Genomic DNA, 26928 nt, shown 5'->3' on the forward strand with positions numbered 1-26928 from the left:
TACTATACATGGGGGAAGGATACCAACTATTACATATACATGGGGTGATACCAACTATACTATTACATGGGGGTGGGATACAATACTATACATGGGATACCAACTATACTATACATGGGTGGATACATTACTAACATGGGGGATACCAACTATACTATACATGGGGGGAGATACCAACTATACTATACATGGGGGGGGATACCAACTATACTATACATGGGGGAGATACCAACTATACTATACATGGGGGGATACCAACTATACTATACATGGGGGAAGATACCAACTATACTATACATGGGGGGAGATACCAACTATACTATACATGGGGGAAGATACCAACTATACTATACATGGGGGGATACCAACTATACTATACATGGGGGAAGATACCAACTATACTATACATGGGGGAAGATACCAACTATACTATACATGGGGGGAAGATACCAACTATACTATACATGGGGGGAGATACCAACTATACTATACATGGGGGGGGATACCAACTATACTATACATGGGGGAAGATACCAACTATACTATACATGGGGGAAGATACCAACTATACTATACATGGGGGAGATACCAACTATACTATACATGGGGGAAGATACCAACTATACTATACATGGGGGAGATACCAACTATACTATACATGGGGGAGATACCAACTATACTATACATGGGGGAAGATACCAACTATACTATACATGGGGGAGATACCAACTATACTATACATGGGGAGGATACCAACTATACTATACATGGGGGAGATACCAACTATACTATACATGGGGAGATACCAACTATACTATACATGGGGGAGGATACCAACTATACTATACATGGGGAGATACCAACTATACTATACATGGGGGGAGGATACCAACTATACTATACATGGGGGGAGGATACCAACTATACTTTACAAGGGGAGGGGATACCAACTATACTATACATGGGGAGGGATACCAACTATACTATACATGGGGAGGATACCAACTATACTATACATGGGAGGGGATACCAACTATACTATACATGGGGGAGGATACCAACTTATATACATGGGGGGATACCAACTATATATACATGGGGGGATACCAACTATACTATACATGGGGGGGATACCAACTATACTATACATGGGGGAGATACCAACTATACTATACATGGGGGGATACCAACTATATACATGGGGGGAGATACCAACTATATACATGGGGGGATACCAACTATACTATACATGGGGGGATACCAACTATACTATACATGGGGGGGGGGATACCAACTATACTATACATGGGGGGGGATACCAACTATACTATACATGGGGGGGGATACCAACTATACTATACATGGGGGGGATACCAACTATATATACATGGGGGGATACCAACTATTACTATACATGGGGGGGATACCAACTATACTATACATGGGGGGATACCAACTATATACATGGGGGGAGATACCAACTATATACATGGGGGGAGATACCAACTATATACATGGGGGGATACCAACTATATACATGGGGGGAGATACCAACTATATACATGGGGGAGATACCAACTATATACATGGGGGGGATACCAACTATATACATGGGGGGGATACCAACTATATACATGGGGGGGATACCAACTATACTATACATGGGGGGATACCAACTATACTATACATGGGGGGATACCAACTATATACATGGGGGGAGATACCAACTATATACATGGGGGGATACCAACTATACTATACATGGGGGGGATACCAACTATACTATACATGGGGGGGGGGGGATACCAACTATACTATACATGGGGGGGGGGATACCAACTATACTATACATGGGGGGGGGGGGATACCAACTATACTATACATGGGGGGGGGGATACCAACTATACTATACATGGGGGGGGATACCAACTATACTATACATGGGGGGGGGGGATACCAACTATACTATACATGGGGGGGGGGGGGATACCAACTATACTATACATGGGGGGGGATACCAACTATACTATACATGGGGGGATACCAACTATACTATACATGGGGGGATACCAACTATACTATACATGGGGGGGGGGGGGATACCAACTATACTATACATGGGGGGATACCAACTATACTATACATGGGGGGGGGGATACCAACTATACTATACATGGGGGGGGGGGGGATACCAACTATACTATACATGGGGGGGGGGATACCAACTATATACATGGGGGGATACCAACTATATACATGGGGGGGATACCAACTATACTATACATGGGGGGATACCAACTATACTATACATGGGGGGATACCAACTATATACATGGGGGGAGATACCAACTATATACATGGGGGGATACCAACTATATACATGGGGGGAGATACCAACTATACTATACATGGGGGAAGATACCAACTATACTATACATGGGGGAAGATACCAACTATACTATACATGGGGGAAGATACCAACTATACTATACATGGGGGGGGGGGATACCAACTATACTATACATGGGGGAAGATACCAACTATACTATACATGGGGGAAGATACCAACTATACTATACATGGGGGAATACCAACTATACTATACATGGGGGAAGATACCAACTATACTATACATGGGGGAAGATACCAACTATACTATACATGGGGGGGAATACCAACTATACTATACATGGGGGAGATACCAACTATACTATACATGGGGAGATACCAACTATACTATACATGGGGAGATACCAACTATACTATACATGGGGAGATACCAACTATACTATACATGGGGGGAGGATACCAACTATACTATACATGGGGGAGGGGATACCAACTATACTATACATGGGGAGGGGATACCAACTATACTATACATGGGGGAGGATACCAACTATACTATACATGGGGGAGGATACCAACTATAATATACATGGGGGGGGGGGGATACCAACTATACTATACATGGGGAGGATACCAACTATACTATACATGGGGGGGATACCAACTATACTATACATGGGGGGGGATACCAACTATACTATACATGGGGGAGGATACCAACTATACTATACATGGGGGAGGGGATACCAACTATACTATACATGGGGGGTACCAACTATACTATACATGGGAGGATACCAACTATACTATACATGGGGAGATACCAACTATACTATACATGGGGAGATACCAACTATACTATACATGGGGAGATACCAACTATACTATACATGGGGAGATACCAACTATACTATACATGGGGGAGGGGATACCAACTATACTATACATGGGGAGGGGATACCAACTATACTATACATGGGGGAGGATACCAACTATACTATACATGGGGGAGGATACCAACTATAATATACATGGGGGGGGGGGGGATACCAACTATACTATACATGGGGGGGGATACCAACTATACTATACATGGGGGAGGATACCAACTATACTATACATGGGGGAGGGGATACCAACTATACTATACATGGGGGGGGTACCAACTATACTATACATGGGGAGGATACCAACTATATACATGGGGGGATACCAACTATATACATGGGGGGATACCAACTATACTATACATGGGGGGGATACCAACTATACTATACATGGGGGGATACCAACTATACTATACATGGGGGGATACCAACTATATACATGGGGGGAGATACCAACTATATACATGGGGGGATACCAACTATACTATACATGGGGGGGATACCAACTATACTATACATGGGGGGGGGGGGGATACCAACTATACTATACATGGGGGGGGGATACCAACTATACTATACATGGGGGGGGGGATACCAACTATACTATACATGGGGGGGATACCAACTATATACATGGGGGGATACCAACTATATACATGGGGGGGATACCAACTATACTATACATGGGGGGATACCAACTATACTATACATGGGGGGATACCAACTATATACATGGGGGGAGATACCAACTATATACATGGGGGGAGATACCAACTATATACATGGGGGGATACCAACTATATACATGGGGGGAGATACCAACTATATACATGGGGGGATACCAACTATATACATGGGGGGGATACCAACTATACTATACATGGGAGGATACCAACTATACTATACATGGGGGGATACCAACTATATACATGGGGGAGATACCAACTATATACATGGGGGGATACCAACTATACTATACATGGGGGGGATACCAACTATACTATACATGGGGGGGGGGATACCAACTATACTATACATGGGGGGGGGGATACCAACTATACTATACATGGGGGGGGGGGGATACCAACTATACTATACATGGGGGGGGGGGATACCAACTATACTATACATGGGGGGGGGGGGGATACCAACTATACTATACATGGGGGGGGGGGGGATACCAACTATACTATACATGGGGGGGGGGATACCAACTATACTATACATGGGGGGGGGGGATACCAACTATACTATACATGGGGGGATACCAACTATACTATACATGGGGGGATACCAACTATACTATACATGGGGGGGGGGGGATACCAACTATACTATACATGGGGGGGGGGGGGGGGATACCAACTATACTATACATGGGGGGATACCAACTATACTATACATGGGGGGATACCAACTATACTATACATGGGGGGATACCAACTATACTATACATGGGGGGGGGGATACCAACTATACTATACATGGGGGGGATACCAACTATACTATACATGGGGGGGGGATACCAACTATACTATACATGGGGGGAGATACCAACTATACTATACATGGGGGGGGGGATACCAACTATACTATACATGGGGGGATACCAACTATACTATACATGGGGGGATACCAACTATACTATACATGGGGGGGAGATACCAACTATACTATACATGGGGGATACCAACTATACTATACATGGGGGAAGATACCAACTATACTATACATGGGGGGAAGATACCAACTATACTATACATGGGGGAAGATACCAACTATACTATACATGGGGGGGGGATACCAACTATACTATACATGGGGGAAGATACCAACTATACTATACATGGGGGGGATACCAACTATACTATACATGGGGGAAGATACCAACTATACTATACATGGGGGAAGATACCAACTATACTATACATGGGGGAAGATACCAACTATACTATACATGGGGGAAGATACCAACTATACTATACATGGGGGAAGATACCAACTATACTATACATGGGGGGGGGATACCAACTATACTATACATGGGGGAGGATACCAACTATACTATACATGGGGGAGGGGATACCAACTATACTATACATGGGGGGGGTACCAACTATACTATACATGGGGAGGATACCAACTATATACATGGGGAGGATACCAACTATATACATGGGGGGATACCAACTATACTATACATGGGGGGGATACCAACTATATACATGGGGGGATACCAACTATACTATACATGGGGGGGATACCAACTATATACATGGGGGGATACCAACTATATACATGGGGGGGATACCAACTATACTATACATGGGGGGATACCAACTATACTATACATGGGGGGGAGATACCAACTATACTATACATGGGGGGAGATACCAACTATACTATACATGGGGGGATACCAACTATACTATACATGGGGGAGGATACCAACTATACTATACATGGGGGAGGATACCAACTATACTATACATGGGGGAGGATAACAACTATACTATACATGGGGGAGATACCAACTATACTATACATGGGGGAGGATACCAACTATACTATACATGGGGGAGGATACCAACTATACTATACATGGGGGGATACCAACTATACTATACATGGGGGGATACCAACTATACTATACATGGGGGGGAGATACCAACTATACTATACATGGGGGGGAGATACCAACTATACTATACATGGGGGGGATACCAACTATACTATACATGGGGGGATACCAACTATACTATACATGGGGGGATACCAACTATACTATACATGGGGGGATACCAACTATACTATACATGGGGGGGAGATACCAACTATACTATACATGGGGGGAGGATACCAACTATACTATACATGGGGGGATACCAACTATACTATACATGGGGGGATACCAACTATACTATACATGGGGGAGGATACCAACTATACTATACATGGGGGGGATACCAACTATACTATACATGGGGGGGGGGGGGGATACCAACTATACTATACATGGGGGGGATACCAACTATACTATACATGGGGGGGGGGATACCAACTATACTATACATGGGGGGGATACCAACTATACTATACATGGGGGGATACCAACTATACTATACATGGGGGGAGGATACCAACTATACTATACATGGGGGGATACCAACTATACTATACATGGGGGGATACCAACTATACTATACATGGGGGAGGATACCAACTATACTATACATGGGGGGGATACCAACTATACTATACATGGGGGGGGGGGGGATACCAACTATACTATACATGGGGGGATACCAACTATACTATACATGGGGGGGGGATACCAACTATACTATACATGGGGGGGATACCAACTATACTATACATGGGGGGATACCAACTATACTATACATGGGGGGATACCAACTATACTATACATGGGGGGATACCAACTATACTATACATGGGGGGATACCAACTATACTATACATGGGGGGATACCAACTATACTATACATGGGGGGGGGGATACCAACTATACTATACATGGGGGGAGATACCAACTATACTATACATGGGGGGGGATACCAACTATACTATACATGGGGGGAGATACCAACTATACTATACATGGGGGGGGGGGATACCAACTATACTATACATGGGGGGATACCAACTATACTATACATGGGGGGATACCAACTATACTATACATGGGGGGATACCAACTATACTATACATGGGGGGATACCAACTATACTATACATGGGGGGGAGATACCAACTATACTATACATGGGGGATACCAACTATACTATACATGGGGGGATACCAACTATACTATACATGGGGAGGATACCAACTATATACATGGGGGGATACCAACTATACTATACATGGGGGAAGATACCAACTATACTATACATGGGGGAAGATACCAACTATACTATACATGGGGGAGGATACCAACTATACTATACATGGGGGGGATACCAACTATACTATACATGGGGGAGGATACCAACTATACTATACATGGGGGGGATACCAACTATACTATACATGGGGGAGGATACCAACTATACTATACATGGGGGAGGATACCAACTATACTATACATGGGGGGATACCAACTATACTATACATGGGGGAGGGGATACCAACTATACTATACATGGGGGGGATACCAACTATACTATACATGGGGGGGGATACCAACTATACTATACATGGGGGGGGGGGGGGATACCAACTATACTATACATGGGGGGATACCAACTATACTATACATGGGGGGATACCAACTATACTATACATGGGGGAGGGGATACCAACTATACTATACTATACATGGGGGAGGATACCAACTATACTATACATGGGGGAGGGGATACCAACTATACTATACATGGGGGGGGGGATACCAACTATACTATACATGGGGGATACCAACTATACTATGCATGGGGGGAGGATACCAACTATACTATACATGGGGGGGATACCAACTATACTATACATGGGGGGAGGGGGGATACCAACTATACTATACATGGGGGAGGGGATACCAACTATACTATACATGGGGGGAGGGGGGATACCAACTATACTATACATGGGGGAGGGGATACCAACTATACTATACATGGGGGAGGGGATACCAACTATACTATACATGGGGGAGGGGATACCAACTATACTATACATGGGGGGGGGGATACCAACTATATACATGGGGAGATACCAACTATACTATACATGGGGGGGGGATACCAACTATACTATACATGGGGGGGGGGGGGGGATACCAACTATACTATACATGGGGGGGATACCAACTATACTATACATGGGGGGGGGATACCAACTATACTATACATGGGGGGGGGATACCAACTATACTATACATGGGGGGGGATACCAACTATACTATACATGGGGGAGGATACCAACTATACTATACATGGGGGAGGGGATACCAACTATACTATACATGGGGGGGATACCAACTATACTATACATGGGGAGGATACCAACTATATACATGGGGGGATACCAACTATATACATGGGGGGATACCAACTATACTATACATGGGGGGGATACCAACTATATACATGGGGGGATACCAACTATACTATACATGGGGGGGATACCAACTATATACATGGGGGGATACCAACTATATACATGGGGGGATACCAACTATATACATGGGGGGGATACCAACTATACTATACATGGGGGGATACCAACTATACTATACATGGGGGGGAGATACCAACTATACTATACATGGGGGGATACCAACTATACTATACATGGGGGGGAGATACCAACTATACTATACATGGGGGGGATACCAACTATACTATACATGGGGGAGGATACCAACTATACTATACATGGGGGAGGATACCAACTATACTATACATGGGGGAGGATACCAACTATACTATACATGGGGGGATACCAACTATACTATACATGGGGGGATACCAACTATACTATACATGGGGGGGAGATACCAACTATACTATACATGGGGGGGATACCAACTATACTATACATGGGGGGGGATACCAACTATACTATACATGGGGGGGATACCAACTATACTATACATGGGGGGGGATACCAACTATACTATACATGGGGGGATACCAACTATACTATACATGGGGGGATACCAACTATACTATACATGGGGGGGAGATACCAACTATACTATACATGGGGGGATACCAACTATACTATACATGGGGGGAGGATACCAACTATACTATACATGGGGGGAGGATACCAACTATACTATACATGGGGGGATACCAACTATACTATACATGGGGGAGGATACCAACTATACTATACATGGGGGGGATACCAACTATACTATACATGGGGGGGGGGGATACCAACTATACTATACATGGGGGGATACCAACTATACTATACATGGGGGGGGGGGATACCAACTATACTATACATGGGGGGGGATACCAACTATACTATACATGGGGGGATACCAACTATACTATACATGGGGGGATACCAACTATACTATACATGGGGGAGGATACCAACTATACTATACATGGGGGGGGGGGATACCAACTATACTATACATGGGGGGATACCACCTATACTATACATGGGGGAGGGGATACCAACTATACTATACATGGGGGAGGATACCAACTATACTATACATGGGGGGGGGATACCAACTATACTATACATGGGGGGGGGGGGATACCAACTATACTATACATGGGGGGATACCAACTATACTATACATGGGGGGATACCAACTATACTATACATGGGGGGGATACCAACTATACTATACATGGGGGGGATACCAACTATACTATACATGGGGGGGGGGGATACCAACTATACTATACATGGGGGGAGGGGGGATACCAACTATACTATACATGGGGGAGGGGGGGATACCAACTATACTATACATGGGGGGGGATACCAACTATACTATACATGGGGGGATACCAACTATACTATACATGGGGGGATACCAACTATACTATACATGGGGGGGGGGGGATACCAACTATACTATACATGGGGGGAGATACCAACTATACTATACATGGGGGGGGATACCAACTATACTATACATGGGGGGAGATACCAACTATACTATACATGGGGGGGGGGGGATACCAACTATACTATACATGGGGGGGATACCAACTATACTATACATGGGGGGATACCAACTATACTATACATGGGGGGATACCAACTATACTATACATGGGGGGGAGATACCAACTATACTATACATGGGGGATACCAACTATACTATACATGGGGGGATACCAACTATACTATACATGGGGAGGATACCAACTATATACATGGGGGGATACTAACTATACTATACATGGGGGAAGATACCAACTATACTATACATGGGGGAAGATACCAACTATACTATACATGGGGGAGGATACCAACTATACTATACATGGGGGGGATACCAACTATACTATACATGGGGGAGGATACCAACTATACTATACATGGGGGGGATACCAACTATACTATACATGGGGGAGGATACCAACTATACTATACATGGGGGAGGATACCAACTATACTATACATGGGGGAGGGGATACCAACTATACTATACATGGGGGGATACCAACTATACTATACATGGGGGAGGGGATACCAACTATACTATACATGGGGGAGGATACCAACTATACTATACATGGGGGGGGGATACCAACTATACTATACATGGGGGGGGGGGATACCAACTATACTATACATGGGGGGATACCAACTATACTATACATGGGGGGATACCAACTATACTATACATGGGGGGGATACCAACTATACTATACATGGGGGGGGATACCAACTATACTATACATGGGGGGAGGGGGGATACCAACTATACTATACATGGGGGAGGGGGGGATACCAACTATACTATACATGGGGGGATACCAACTATACTATACATGGGGGAGGGGATACCAACTATACTATACTATACATGGGGGAGGATACCAACTATACTATACATGGGGGAGGGGATACCAACTATACTATACATGGGGGGGGGGATACCAACTATACTATACATGGGGGGATACCAACTATACTATGCATGGGGGGAGGATACCAACTATACTATACATGGGGGGGATACCAACTATATACATTGGGGGGGATACCAACTATACTATACATGGGGGGAGGGGGGATACCAACTATACTATACATGGGGGAGGGGATACCAACTATACTATACATGGGGGGAGGGGGGATACCAACTATACTATACATGGGGGAGGGGATACCAACTATACTATACATGGGGGAGGGGATACCAACTATACTATACATGGGGGAGGGGATACCAACTATACTATACATGGGGGGGGGGGATACCAACTATATACATGGGGAGATACCAACTATACTATACATGGGGGGGGGGATACCAACTATACTATACATGGGGGGGATACCAACTATACTATACATGGGGGGGATACCAACTATACTATACATGGGGGGGGGGGATACCAACTATACTATACATGGGGGGGGATACCAACTATACTATACATGGGGGGGGGATACCAACTATACTATACATGGGGGGGGATACCAACTATATACATGGGGAGATACCAACTATACTATACATGGGGGGGGGGGGGGGATACCAACTATACTATACATGGGGGGATACCAACTATACTATACATGGGGGGATACCAACTATACTATACATGGGGGGATACCAACTATACTATACATGGGGGGGGATACCAACTATACTATACATGGGGGGGGGGGGATACCAACTATACTATACATGGGGGGGGATACCAACTATACTATACATGGGGGAGGGGGGGATACCAACTATACTATACATGGGGGGATACCAACTATACTATACATGGGGGGATACCAACTATACTATACATGGGGGGGATACCAACTATACTATACATGGGGGGATACCAACTATACTATACATGGGGGGAGGAGGATACCAACTATATACATGGGGGGGATACCAATTTTACTATACATGGGGGGGGGGGATACCAACTATATACATGGGGGGAGGGGATACCAACTATATACATGGGGGAGGGGGAGATACCAACTATACATGGGGGGGGAGCGCCTGTGTATCCAATAACCAGGACTGTGCATACGGGTCCTACCATCTACACCGAGTGTGGGGGGAGGAGGGTCCTACCATCTACACTGAGTGTGGGGGGAGGAGGGTCCTACCATCTACACTGAGTGTGGGGGGAGGAGGGTCCTACCATCTACACTGAGTGTGGGGGGAGGAGGGTCCTGCCATCTACACTGAGTGTGGGGGAGGAGGGTCCTGCCATCTACACTGAGTGTGGGGGAAGGAGGGTCCTGCCATCTACACCGAGCATGGGGGGAGGAGGGTCCTACCATCTACACCGAGTGTGGGGCAAGGAGGGTCCTGCCATCTACACCGAGTGTGGGGGAAGGAGGGTCCTGCCATCTACACCGAGTGTGGGGGAAGGAGGGTCCTGCCATCTACACCGAGTGTGGGGGAAGGAGGGTCCTGCCATCTACACCAAGTGTGGGGGAAGGAGGGTCCTGCCATCTACACCAAGTGTGGGGGAGGAGGGTCCTGCCATCTACACTGAGTGTGGGGGGAGGAGGGTCCTTCCATCTACACCGAGCGTGGGGGGAGGAGGGTCCTTCCATCTACACTGAGTGTGGGGGAGGAGGGTCCTGCCATCTACACCGAGCATGGGGGGAGGAGGGTCCTGCCATCTACACCGAGTGTGGGGGAGGAGGGTCCTGCCATCTACACTGAGCGTGGGGGGAGGAGGGTCCTGCCATCTACACTGAGCGTGGGGGGAGGAGGGTCCTGCCATCTACACCGAGCGTGGGGGGAGGAGGGTCCTGCCATCTACACCGAGCGTGGGGGGAGGAGGGTCCTGCCATCTACACCGAGTGTGGGGGAAGGAGGGTCCTGCCATCTACACCGAGTGTGGGGGAAGGAGGGTCCTGCCATCTACACCGAGTGTGGGGGAAGGAGGGTCCTGCCATCTACACCGAGTGTGGGGGAAGGAGGGTCCTGCCATCTACACCAAGTGTGGGGGAAGGAGGGTCCTGCCATCTACACCAAGTGTGGGGGAGGAGGGTCCTGCCATCTACACTGAGTGTGGGGGGAGGAGGGTCCTTCCATCTACACCGAGCGTGGGGGGAGGAGGGTCCTTCCATCTACACTGAGTGTGGGGGAGGAGGGTCCTGCCATCTACACCGAGCATGGGGGGAGGAGGGTCCTGCCATCTACACTGAGTGTGGGGGAGGAGGGTCCTGCCATCTACACTGAGTGTGGGGGAAGGAGGGTCCTGCCATCTACACCGAGCATGGGGGGAGGAGGGTCCTGCCATCCACACCGAGCATGGGGGGAGGAGGGTCCTACCATCTACACTGAGTGTGGGGGGAGGAGGGTCCTGCCATCTACACTGAGTGTGGGGGAAGGAGGGTCCTGCCATCTACACTGAGTGTGGGGGAAGGAGGGTCCTGCCATCTACACCGAGCATGGGGGGAGGAGGGTCCTACCATCTACACTGAGTGTGGGGGAAGGAGGGTCCTGCCATCTACACCAAGTGTGGGGGAAGGAGGGTCCTGCCATCTACACCGAGCGTGGGGGGAGGAGGGTCCTGCCATCTACACCAAGTGTGGGGGGAGGAGGGTCCTGCCATCTACACCGAGCGTGGGGGAAGGAGGGTCCTGCCATCTACACCGAGCGTGGGGGGAGGAGGGTTCTGCCATCTACACCAAGTGTGGGGGGAGGAGGGTCCTGCCATCTACACTGAGTGTGGGATAGGAGGGTCCTGCCATCTACACTGAGTGTGGGGGAGGAGGGTCCTGCCATCTACACTGAGTGTGGGGGAGGAGGGTCCTGCCATCTACACTGAGCGTGGGGGGAGGAGGGTCCTGCCATCTACACTGAGCGTGGGGGGAGGAGGGTCCTGCCATCTACACTGAGCGTGGGGGGAGGAGGGTCCTGCCATCTACACTGAGCGTGGGGGGAGGAGGGTCCTGCCATCTACACTGAGCGTGGGGGGAGGAGGGTCCTGCCATCTACACTGAGCGTGGGGGGAGGAGGGTCCTGCCATCTACACTGAGCGTGGGGGGAGGAGGGTCCTGCCATCTACACTGAGCGTGGGGGGAGGAGGGTCCTGCCATCTACACCGAGCGTGGGGGGAGGAGGGTCCTGCCATCTACACCGAGCGTGGGGGAAGGAGGGTCCTGCCATCTACACCGAGCGTGGGGGAAGGAGGGTCCTGCCATCTACACCGAGTGTGGGGGGAGGAGGGTCCTGCCATCTACACCGAGTGTGGGGGGAGGAGGGTCCTGCCATCTACACCGAGCGTGGGGGGAGGAGGGTCCTGCCATCTACACCGAGCGTGGGGGGAGGAGGGTCCTGCCATCTACACCGAGCGTGGGGGGAGGAGGGTCCTGCCATCTACACCGAGCGTGGGGGGAGGAGGGTCCTGCCATCTACACCGAGTGTGGGGGGAGGAGGGTCCTGCCATCTACACCGAGTGTGGGGGGAGGAGGGTCCTGCCATCTACACCGAGTGTGGGGGGAGGAGGGTCCTGCCATCTACACCGAGTGTGGGGGAGGAGGGTCCTGCCATCTACACCGAGTGTGGGGGGAGGAGGAATATACCATTGTAACGGATCCACCGCAACCCGACTGGGTACCTCCGTTGACGGATACTCCTGGTGCTTCCCGAGGGCTCCAAGCACTCCACCAGACACTGTAAACCACTTCAGACCCCATGAGCCGCCACAGCTTGGTTGGGGTCTCGCCGTCCCATACCCACCCTGGACCTACGACAAGGCTCCAGTGGGTGAACCTCTTTCCCCAGAGAGTGCAGCAAGAACAGGCACATGAACAAGAGCTTAGTGATTATTCTAGGGAGTATGAAGGACATAGCAATCCCTTGTAGCATATTCCCCCAATGAGAGACAGGACTCTAGATTGAGGGTGAAGTAGAACTCAAACTTTATTGAACAAGAAACAGACTTTTATACAGTTACTGCCCAGGTTGACCTTGTTGAAAACAGGCCCTGACTTTCACAATCCAATGAAAACAGAGTTTTACACTCCCATACAGTGTACACAAAGATATACACTGTGGGACAATCCCCCCTCCCCCTTAGCAGCCAATCCACATACATATACATCCCAGAATAAGCTTATCCTAAGGCAGACAGAACAATGTGAGGTCATTAACCTTTAACAATGAGACAGGCACAATCCACATTCCCTCCCAATACACAAACAATACACTATATGTGGGGGGATGAGGGCCCTACCATCTACACTATACATGGGGGGAGGAGGGTTATGCTATTACAGCAAATAAATTGAAACCCAGAATGAATTTCGTGGAATCAGGCTTCGGAATCAAACCATTTTATTCGCTAGCGAAACTGGCTTAGCCTGCTTGCTAAGAGATCAAAAATGCATGCACATCACATATGTGAAACAGCAGTTACGTCACAGATACATATTTCCCTAACTAGCTTGGCAGTTATACAATACATATCCTCCCCCCCTACCGATGATTCCCGTACGTCTGTTACATCCCTGGCCTTCACTCTTATCTGTATTCTCGTTCTCTGTATTCTTGCTAGTTCTTATATACACTATGACTGACAACTGAGGGGGGTCTGGTCATCTTCCTGTGCAACATAATGACTTAAACTTGATTCCCCCAGTCTACAGGGTGGGCTTCAAAACTACTTCTATCTGCCCGTGACATGTTCCTCTATATACAGGGAGTCTGTACAAATGATTTCTCAGTTAAAGAGGATGTAAACCCTCCTCTGCAACTTTTACCTATAGGTAAGCCTATGCTAAGGCTTGCCTATAGGTACTGTAAATATCTCCTAAACATGCACCGTTTAGGAGATATTTACCTTAAATGCAGCCAGTGACATCACTGGCGCATGCGCTATGAAGGAACAGCAGCTGGTGTGCGGGAGTGACGTAATCGCGGGTCCGGCCAATCAGATGGTCGGGTGCCGTGATCCCGGAAGACGGGCGACTGAACATGTCACCTATGAGAGAGGTGAGCAGGCAGCACGACGGGGACTCGTTCTAAGGTAAGTATTTCATAATGAGCTAGTATGCGATGCATACTAGCTCATTATGTGTTTCTCTTTCAGGTTGGAAAAAAAAAATTTCCATAGAGTTTACAACCTCTTTAAACATAACAAGACTTGCTACAAAGGCTTCTATCCTTCTTATATACAGTACCACTTTACAATACTGTCACCTTAATTTGATTACTTATCTCTCCTAATAAACTTACACAAACCCTCATACACATGTCTGTAATGATCTCTTCTCTTTTTTTGCACAGAGACAAATGTGATGAGAAGGGGAGGAATCTGGACAGACACACAGGCATTTCAGTACCTACACTATTAACCCTTTTGTATTTCTTTACTTTTTCTGATTTACAACTTTACAGAACTTTTGCTTCAGTTTCATTACTTTACTCAATATTAAACTTACACAGACCCTCAGACAAAAGTAACAAAACTTAAGGCCCGTACACACGTACCGATTGTTGGCCGAAAATGTTCGGCCGATTTTCGGCTTGTTAGTATGATGCTTCCGACAGCCGACAGCACACTTTCGGCCGAACAGAATCTGTTATGCAAGCATTAAAATTTTTGTATGCCGACACCAGAACGGCCGATTGTTCGCTAGTCAGTACAGATTTCGGCCGACAGACAGCAGATTTGCAAGACTGGGCATGCTCAGAAAAGAAAAAACACAGGGAAAGTTAACCATCACATGACATCACTTCTGCAGTCGGCTGTAGTCGGCGGACAAAATTCTTGTGCAGTCTTTTGCACTTTTCAACAGACACGACAGCCCGGGGACAAAAGACCGACGATCGGTACGTGTGTACGGGGCTTTATGTTGCAAATCAGCCATACTTGGCTTTAACTCTCTGTCTTAATTCAGGTAACATTGTCATTTAATAAAGACACTACAACAAGCATTCAACATCTTCATACAAGCAATATGTCCTCGACATTAGCTAACTACGAGCAATTCGGACACACACACATCTTACATATAGTTTTACAATCTGAGCGGTCAGCTCATCGTTTTTGATATTCAAACAATGCTCCAAAACTTCTACCGTCCAGAGACCAATACTATTACAAATTGAGGCTTCCCAAAGATACAACAGTTTTATTTTTATATCGGTCTGTCGCCCAATTTATCAAACAAAAACAAGATTGCAAGCTGGTGTCCAGTCAGACCCTGAGTCTAAGTCAGATCCTAAGATTCTGGTATTATATAATTTAGTTCAGGTGTATCTATGGGCTTAATTACTACATAATTTCCCATTATAATATATAGAAAATGCATCACTGATCTTACTTTCTACACTGATCGTAATGTAATAGGGGAATACTCCACTGTGGAGTCAGGCGATGAAGAACTTGCCACAGCCTTATCTTCCCTTGGAATTTCTTCTCCTCTTGCTCCCTGTTCCCCTCCCCTACCATGCTGGCTTTCTGGAAGTTGTTGTTCTACGTGTGGGCAAAGACACAGTAGGATTTGGTCTTAAATCACCCTCTTTCTTTAGTGGAAGAGAGGAGTATACTGCATCATAACTAGCTAGGGATGGTCCAAGGGCTGAGGGAACATTAGAAAATACCTGTGGGGACTCAGAAGTATATCCCGGGGCATACTGCAACCAATTCAGTCCTCCCACCCTCAAATACTTTATGTCCCAGTCTGTATTCCCTGAAAACCATGGGAGTGCTAAATTATTAATTCATAGATCTACATATTAATCATACCAGGGAGAGATTCTCATGACACTCTTTACATGTTACATGTTACATCTTATAACTCCTATGTCATTTGCTCCGCTCTTTCTTTTTCTTCATAATATTATTATTACGCGGAGGCTTAGGTACATGGGGCAGAGGACTCTTACTAGGGACATTTACCCATCTTAAATCAGAACAACAGTTAAGCAAAACACTAAATATTACGGTGTCAGTATCTATTCTTCACTGGAAGGCTGCCATGCACTGACAGACACTGCTGATTTTCAGTGGTTTAACACGAAGACCCCGTTCAGACAGGGGCGACACGACTTGGTGGGGCGACCTGTGAAGTCGCGGTGCACAGCATGCACCGCGACCTCGGCGCGACTTGCTTGGACTTCATATCATTGAAGTCAATGCAAGTCGCCTCCAGGTCGCCCCAAAGTAGTACAGGACCCTTTTTCTAAGTCGGAGTGACTTGTGTCGCTCCTATTAGAACGGGTCCTGTGCTAATCAATGGCGAGCGACCCACTGCGACTTGTCAGGCGACCAAGTCGCGCTAGTGTGAATGGGGGCTTAAAGACGCAGACACCACAATAAACGTATTCTGTTACCTTTGAGAATCCCTTCCTGAAATTTTTCCTCATACACTTGAGGGGGGATAGAACTGACTGGTTCCCACCCATTTTGTAACCCTAGCGATGTCAAGACAGACACAGAGGGTAGGGTAAGGTTTTAAAAATCTGGGAAGGTGTCCAAGACCCTTGACACAAAGGGGGTAATTCAAACGACAATTGCCTTCACTTATCAACGACTCAGATATGGTCACCCGACTGAGAACTGCGTCTACACAGGGTCCACTATCGCTTTGTTGCTACGTCTCATGCACACCATTCACACTGACCTTTGTCACACAGGATATTGTCACACAGGATAACTAACTGAGGTCCGCCCAGGATGCTCTATCATCCTCTTCTTGGGGTTTCCTCGGGAGGTGATCGGGCTCCCCTTCTCTCAAATACCGTTTGCGAGGTCCTGGTCTGACTGTTATCCCAACCAGAAGGCAAAGATCTCATCTGGTCCTGAAGTGGAGCTCCAAAAGTTTGGTTGGTTCCTGAGCCTGGATTCAAGACGTTGTCGGGGCGGTTTCGGAGCAGGCCACCAAGATACAGCGTAGTCTCCCAGACAAATTCGTCCAGTGGCGCCTGAGACGTAGGCTTGATCCAAAGGGCCGGCTCCGGACCGATCCCCCCAATGAGTCACCATGGTGGAACAGCCACCAGTCTCAAAAATTCCACCTGGGTTTCCCGGCCAACGCAGCAAATAAATGTTGCAGCAAATAAATTGAAACCCAGAATAAATTTCTTGGACTCAGGCTTCGAAATCAAACCTTTTTATTCGCCAGTGAAAATGGCTTAGCCCGGCTCATGCCTGTTTGCTAAGTGAGTGAAAAAGCGTGTACATCACATATATGCAACAGCAGTTACGTCACCGATACATATTTCCCGAACTAGCTTGGCAGCAATACAATACATATCCTCCCCATACCGATTACTCCTGTACATCTGTGTGTAGCAATTACATCCCTGGCCACTCTTCACTCTTATCTATATTCTTATTATTTGTATTCTCGCTAGTTCTTGGGAGGCTAGAGAGGAAAATATGAGGTCGCAGCTTGACTGTCATGGTCTCTGTAGTACCACAGAATCTACCATTTTGTCTTAAAATGGCGGATAAATAGCCTTTAAGAAGCGTTCCAGGTACTGCCACAATACCATCTACACCAAGTGTGGGGGGAGGAGGGATATAGCATCTACACTGGGGGGGGGGGATATACAATCTACACAGAGCATGGGGGAGGAGGGATATACCATCTACACCGAGCGTGGGGGGCGGGAGGGATGTAGCATCTACACTATACATGGGGGGAGCCTGTCTGTCCTACAACCAGGATTGCTTGTATGGACCCTACCATTTATACTGAGTGTGGGGGGAGGAGGGCCCTACCATCTAGGGGGAGGATGTATATACCATCTACACTGAATGTGGGAGGAGGAGGGATATACCATCTACACCGAGCGTAGGGGGGAGGGCAGATATAGCCTCTACACTATACATGGCGGGAGGAGGAAGCGACTGTCTGTCCTACAACCTGGACTGCATGTACAGACCCTACCATCTACACTGAGCGTGGGGGGGGGACTATACCATTTACACCAAGCGTGGGGGGTGAGGGCCCTACCATCTACGCTCTACATGGGGGAGGAGGACCCTACCATCTACATTATACATGGGGGAGCAATATAACAGCACTACACTATTCATGGGGGGAGCTGGAGGAGGGAGCGCCTGCCTCTCCTATAACCAGGACTGCACGTACGGACCCTACCATCTACATCGAGCGTGGGGAGGAGGAGGGCCCTACCATCTACACTTTACATTGGAGGAGGAGGAATATACCATTACTAGTCTATACGTGGGGGGAGGAGGGATATACCAATACTACCCCTCTACATACCCCCCAAGCATAGCCTCTATACCCCTTCACTCAACATCCACCCCCCCCCCCATCATACCTTCTATACTCCTTCACTCTAAATCCCACCCCCATCATACCCTCAGTACTCCTTCCCTCTACATATCCCCTTCCCTCAAATAATAATCTCCCCAACTCCCTTTTACATAGTGCCCCCCATCTCCCCAGCCCCACTCATACCCTCGTCACTCCTCTCCTGTACATACCGCTCACTGTCATACCCTCCATACTCCTCTCCTGTACACACTGCCCACTGTCATACCCACCACACTCCTCTCCTGTACATACCGCTCACTGTCATACCCTCCACACTCCTCTCCTGTACATACCGCCCACTGTCATATCCTCCACACTCCTCCCCTGTACATACCGCCCACTGTCATATCCTCCACACTCCTCTCCTGTACATACCGCTCACTGTCATACCCTCCACACTCCTCTCCTGTACATACCACTCCCTGTCATACCCTCCACACTCCTCTCCTGTACATACCGCTCACTGTCATTTCCTCCACACTCCTCTCCTGTACATACCGCCCACTGTCATATCCTCCACACTCCTCTCCTGTACATACTGCTCACTGTCATACCCTCCACACTCCTCTCCTGTACATACTGCCCACTGTCATACCCTCCACACTCCTCTCCTGTACATACCGCCCACTGTCATACCCTCCACACTCCTCTCCTGTACATACTGCTCACTGTCATACCCTCCACACTCCTCTCCTGTACATACTGCTCACTGTCATACCCTCCACACTCCTCTCCTGTACATACCACTCCCTGTCATACCCTCCACACTCCTCTCCTGTACATACCGCTCACTGTCATTTCCTCCACACTCCTCTCCTGTACATACCGCCCACTGTCATATCCTCCACACTCCTCTCCTGTACATACTGCTCACTGTCATACCCTCCACACTCCTCTCCTGTACATACTGCCCACTGTCATACCCTCCACACTCCTCTCCTGTACATACCGCCCACTGTCATACCCTCCACACTCCTCTCCTGTACATACTGCTCACTGTCATACCCTCCACACTCCTCTCCTGTACATACCGCCCACTGTCATATCCTCCACACTCCTCTCCTGTACATACTGCTCACTGTCATACCCTCCACACTCCTCTCCTGTACATACTGCCCACTGTCATATCCTCCACACTCCTCCCCTGTACATACCGCCCACTGTCATACCCTCCACACTCCTCTCCTGTACATACCACTCACTGTCATCCCCTCCACACTCCTCTCCTGTACATACCACTCCCTGTCATACCCTCCACACTCCTCTCCTGTACATACCGCTCACTGTCATTTCCTCCACACTCCTCTCCTGTACATACCGCCCACTGTCATATCCTCCACACTCCTCTCCTGTACATACTGCTCACTGTCATACCCTCCACACTCCTCTCCTGTACATACTGCCCACTGTCATACCCTCCACACTCCTCTCCTGTACATACCTCTCACTGTCATATCCTCCACACTCCTCTCCTGTACATACCGCTCACTGTCATACTCTCCACACTCCTCTCCTATACATACTGCCCACTGTCATACCCTCGTCACTCCTCTCCTGTACATACAGCTCACTGTCATACCCTCCACACTCCTCTCCTGTACATACGGCTCACTGTCATACCCTCCACACTCCTCTCCTGTACATACCGCTCACTGTCATATCCCCCACACTCCTCTCCTGTACATACCTCTCACTGTCATACCCTCCACACTCCTCTCCTGTACATACCGCTCACTGTCATACTCTCCACACTCCTCTCCTATACATACCGCCCACTGTCATACCTTCCACACTCCTCTCCTGTACATACTGCTCTCCTGTACACACTGCCCACTGTCATACCCTCGTCACTCCTCTCCTGTACATACAGCTCACTGTCATACCCTCCACACTCCTCTCCTGTACATACCGCTCACTGTCATACTCTCCACACTCCTCTCCTATACATACCGCCCACTGTCATACCTTCCACACTCCTCTCCTGTACATACCGCTCACTGTCATACCCTCCACACTCCTCTCCTGTACATACCACTCACTGTCATACCCTCCACACTCCTCTCCTATACATACCGCCCACTGTCATACCCTCCACACTCCTCTCCTGTACATACCGCTCACTGTCATACCCTCCACACTCCTCTCCTGTACATACCACTCACTGTCATACCCTCCACACTCCTCTCCTATACATACCGCCCACTGTCATACCCTCCACACTCCTCTCCTGTACATACCGCTCACTGTCATATCCTCCACACTCCTCTCCTATACATACCGCCCACTGTCATACCCTCCACACTCCTCTCCTGTACATACCGCTCACTGTCATACCCTCCACACTCCTCTCCTGTACATACCGCCCACTGTCATACCCTCCACACTCCTCTCCTGTACATACCGCCCACTGTCATATCCTCCACACTCCTCTCCTGTACATACCGCCCACTGTCATACCCTCCACACTCCTCTCCTGTACATACCACTCACTGTCATATCCTCCACACTCCTCTCCTATACATACCGCCCACTGTCATACCCTCCACACTCCTCTCCTGTACATACCGCTCACTGTCATATCCTCCACACTCCTCTCCTATACATACCGCACACTGTCATACCCTCCACACTCCTCTCCTGTACATACCGCTCACTGTCATCCCCTCCACACTCCTCTCCTGTACATACCGCTCACTGTCATACCCTCCACACTCCTCTCCTGTACATACCGCTCACTGTCATACCCTCCACACTCCTCTCCTGTACATACCGCCCACTGTCATACCCTCCACACTCCTCTCCTGTACATACCGCCCACTGTCATACCCTCCACACTCCTCTCCTGTACATACCGCTCACTGTCATACCCTCCACACTCCTCTCCTGTACATACCGCTCACTGTCATCCCCTCCACACTCCTCTCCTGTACATACCGCTCACTGTCATACCCTCCACACTCCTCTCCTGTACATACCGCTCACTGTCATACCCTCCACACTCCTCTCCTGTACATACCGCCCACTGTCATACCCTCCACACTCCTCTCCTGTACATACCGCCCACTGTCATACCCTCCACACTCCTCTCCTGTACATACCGCTCACTGTCATATCCTCCACACTCCTCTCCTGTACATACCGCCCACTGTCATACCCTCCACACTCCTCTCCTATACATACTGCCCACTGTCATATCCTCCACACTCCTCTCCTGTACATACCGCCCACTGTCATATCCTCCACACTCCTCTCCTGTACATACCGCTCACTGTCATACCCTCCACACTCCTCTCCTGTACATACCGCTCACTGTCATATCCTCCACACTCCTCTCCTGTACATACCGCTCACTGTCATATCCTCCACACTCCTCTCCTGTACATACCGCTCACTGTCATATCCTCCACACTCCTCTCCTGTACATACCGCTCACTGTCATATCCCCCACACTCCTCTCCTGTACATACCGCCCACTGTCATACCCCCCACACTCCTCTCCTGTACATACCGCCCACTGTCATACCCTCCACACTCCTCTCCTGTACATACCGCTCACTGTCATATCCTCCACACTCCTCTCCTGTACATACCGCTCACTGTCATATCCTCCACACTCCTCTCCTGTACATACCGCTCACTGTCATATCCTCCACACTCCTCTCCTGTACATACCGCTCACTGTCATATCCCCCACACTCCTCTCCTGTACATACCGCTCACTGTCATATCCCCCACACTCCTCTCCTGTACATACCGCCCACTGTCATACCCCCCACACTCCTCTCCTGTACATACCGCTCACTGTCATACCCTCCACACTCCTTTCCTGTACATACTGTCCTCTGTCATACCTCCACACTCCTCTCCTGTACATACCGCTCACTGTCATACTCTCCACACTCCTCTCCTGTACATACCGCTCACTGTCATACTCTCCTCACTCCTCTCCTGTACATACCGCACACTGTCATACCCTCCACACTCCTCTCCTGTACATACCGCCCACTGTCATACCCCCCACACTCCTCTCCTCTACCTTCGCCTACTTCATTTTACTGTCCAGTCCCAGGTTGGGGATCTAAAGGGCCTGTTAATGTAAATGAAATGCAGTAGATAATCAGGGCTGTGCTGTGTGGCACAGCTGTGTAAATCTCCAGACAGGATGGATTTAAATCTCAAACCTTTTGGGTCACCTTACAGATAAAACGCAAGCTTCAACTCTGCTATCTTTTTCTTTTTAGGTCGTTGGCCATTGGGATGAGGAAAGGTTACCGGCTTTTTTCGCTCAGTTCTGTGGATCATCTGGATCTCGTCCATGAAAGCTGTAAGGACTTTATTTCAGTCTTCTATCGTTGGGTGGGATGAATAGCGGACCCTGGGCCGTGTATTCCTAGGTGTCATTGTGTGTATTGGGATGAATAGCGGACCCTGGACCGTGTATTCCTAGGTGTCATTGTGTGTATTGGGAAGAATAGTGGACCCTGGGCCGTGTATTCCTAGGTGTCATTGTGTGTATTGGGATGAATAGTGGACCCTGGACCATGTATTCCTAGGTGTCATTGTGTGTATTGGGATGAATAGCGGACCCTGGGCCGTGTATTCCTAGGTGTCATTGTGTGTATTGGGATGAATAGCGGACCCTGGGCTGTGTATTCTTAGGTGTCATGGTGTGTATTGGGATGAATAGCGGACCCTGGGCCGTGTATTCCTAGGTGTCATTGTGTGTATTGGGAAGAATAGTGGACCCTGGGCCGTGTATTCCTAGGTGTCATTGTGTGTATTGGGATGAATAGCGGACCCTGGGCCGTGTATTCCTAGGTGTCATTGTGTGTATTGGGATGAATAGTGGACCCTGGACCATGTATTCCTAGGTGTCATTGTGTGTGGTGTCATTGGGTGATGCAGAACTGTCCAGCACCCAATCTGGGTTCCTCCGTCATTCGATTCTATCTATCTATCTATCTATCTATCTATCTATCTATCTATCTATCTATCTATCTATCTATCTATCTATCTATCTATCTATCTATCTATCTATCTAGACCCAGGAACTAGGTACTCTAGCTGAGCACCCAAGGACTAGACGACAATAGCTTAGATGCAAACTGGAACTCTTTATTGTACATTCACCCAGGATATATACCATGCAAGATCAGATAAGCGTTTGATGAAGGAACAGCCAACATATTGCTACTCCACATCTAGCAGCTAATAGCTGACAGTGATCTAATTAACATGAATTTATTAACAACTAGTCACTTGTCACAAACCTGGGTGCCCAGATCGTTCGGCACCCAGCCCACAACCCTGAATATACAAAGTACATTACACATATGTCATACACCTAAACACATAACATCCCACAATGGTTCGATAACAAGGTAAAGTGTCCACAATATTAATCACATCTCCAAGAGATGATCAGACAAACAAACAATAGGTGACTCAATTGACAATGGGAATGCCCACCTAGGAGGCACACAATTGGAGATACATACTGAACAATAAACACACAATACCTTAGTAAACAGACTATCGCAGGAGACCCCAGTACCTGGTTGCTTTGAGCTGATCATTTTCAGATCTGTTATGAGGCTCAGTCTAAAGCAGTCATTGCTGGTTTGGGCACAAAGGACCCAAATCTGTGTGTTTTCGGGAGACATGGATTTGAATCTGAAACAAGACCACTCCAAGGGTTTCCCAGGTACACACCTCCCAAGAATAGAGCCCCCTCAAAAGCCAGATCCCATAGTAGGCAAAAGATCACCCTGCAATCTCATCCAAAAGCTCTTGTCCTCGTTGGGTCTTTCACATTTCTCTTTCATTCATTGACGGACACAGCTCCTGGTATTCATAACCATTGGGTTATACTGCCCCCTACAGGAGTAGGACACTAGGCAGGAAAAAAATTTGGCTACAGCAGTGGGCAGTCCCATGGGGTATATGTCAGGAGAATAAGAACTCTGCAGAGGGGTGGGTGCTGTGTCCATCAATGAACATCAGAGAAATGGATTTTACGGTAAGTCAAAAATCCCATTTTCTCTTTCGTTCATTGACGAACACAGCTCCTGGTAATAATAACCATTGGGACGTTTCAAAGCAGTGTTAAACATGAGGGGTGGGAACAACCCAAAAATTCCCAAGGCTAAACATTAGCTAACCAGGCAACAGGGGCTCAACCAAACAACCAGAGCCCACTTGAAACAAACAATACACCCTCAAAGAGGACCAGGTCCTCTTAAACAGCAGCCTGTAAAACCATGCGGCCAAAGGAAGCATCAGCAGATGCCAACACATCCACTTTATAAAACTTTGTAAAAGTGTGCACCAACGACCAGGTGGCCGCCTTGCAAACTTGCTTCACTGATCCCTGATGACGGAAGGCCCAGGAGGCACTAAGTGCCCTAGTAGAGTGCACCTTTACAGGGAAAGGAGGAACCTGACTCCTGATGGAATAGGCCTGAACCACCGTCTGTCTGATCCATCTGGAAATGGTCGCAGAGGAAGCGGACAACCCTTTCCGAGATCCATCCGTGAGCAAAAATAGTTAGTCTGACTTTCTTAAAGACTCCGTATGCACCAGGGAGTGTGTGGTCAAAGGTCGTTGAAAGAAGATTGCCAAACCCGTCACCTGGCCCTTGAACCAAGCCACCGAGAAGGAACAGGGAGGAACCCTAGGAGACTCACACCACGCAACGTACATCGTCCATGTACGATGGTAGATCTTCCTAGAAGTAGATTTTCCTA

The 26928-nt window shown here is 48.1% G+C and overlaps 1 protein-coding gene across 2 annotated transcripts in view; it reads left to right on the plus strand.

The window, feature by feature from the left end:
* The window catches only part of WIPI1 (WD repeat domain, phosphoinositide interacting 1), a 106594-nt gene that overhangs the window by 16810 nt on the left and 62856 nt on the right, over positions 1-26928 (plus strand). The window contains exons 1-2 of one of the 2 annotated variants that reach the window (XM_082271218.1): positions 19951-19985; positions 24423-24505. In XM_082271218.1, coding sequence (XP_082127344.1) covers positions 24439-24505 — 67 coding nt within the window. In that variant the 5' untranslated portion in view covers positions 19951-19985; positions 24423-24438. Of the gene's footprint in view, positions 1-19950; positions 19986-24422; positions 24506-26928 lie in introns of those variants that run through there. The other variant, XM_082271217.1, reaches the window with a different exon arrangement.

Source organism: Pelophylax lessonae (genome assembly GCF_965119305.1).
Source record: "Pelophylax lessonae genome assembly, chromosome: 11".
Classification (NCBI taxonomy): domain Eukaryota; kingdom Metazoa; phylum Chordata; class Amphibia; order Anura; family Ranidae; genus Pelophylax; species Pelophylax lessonae.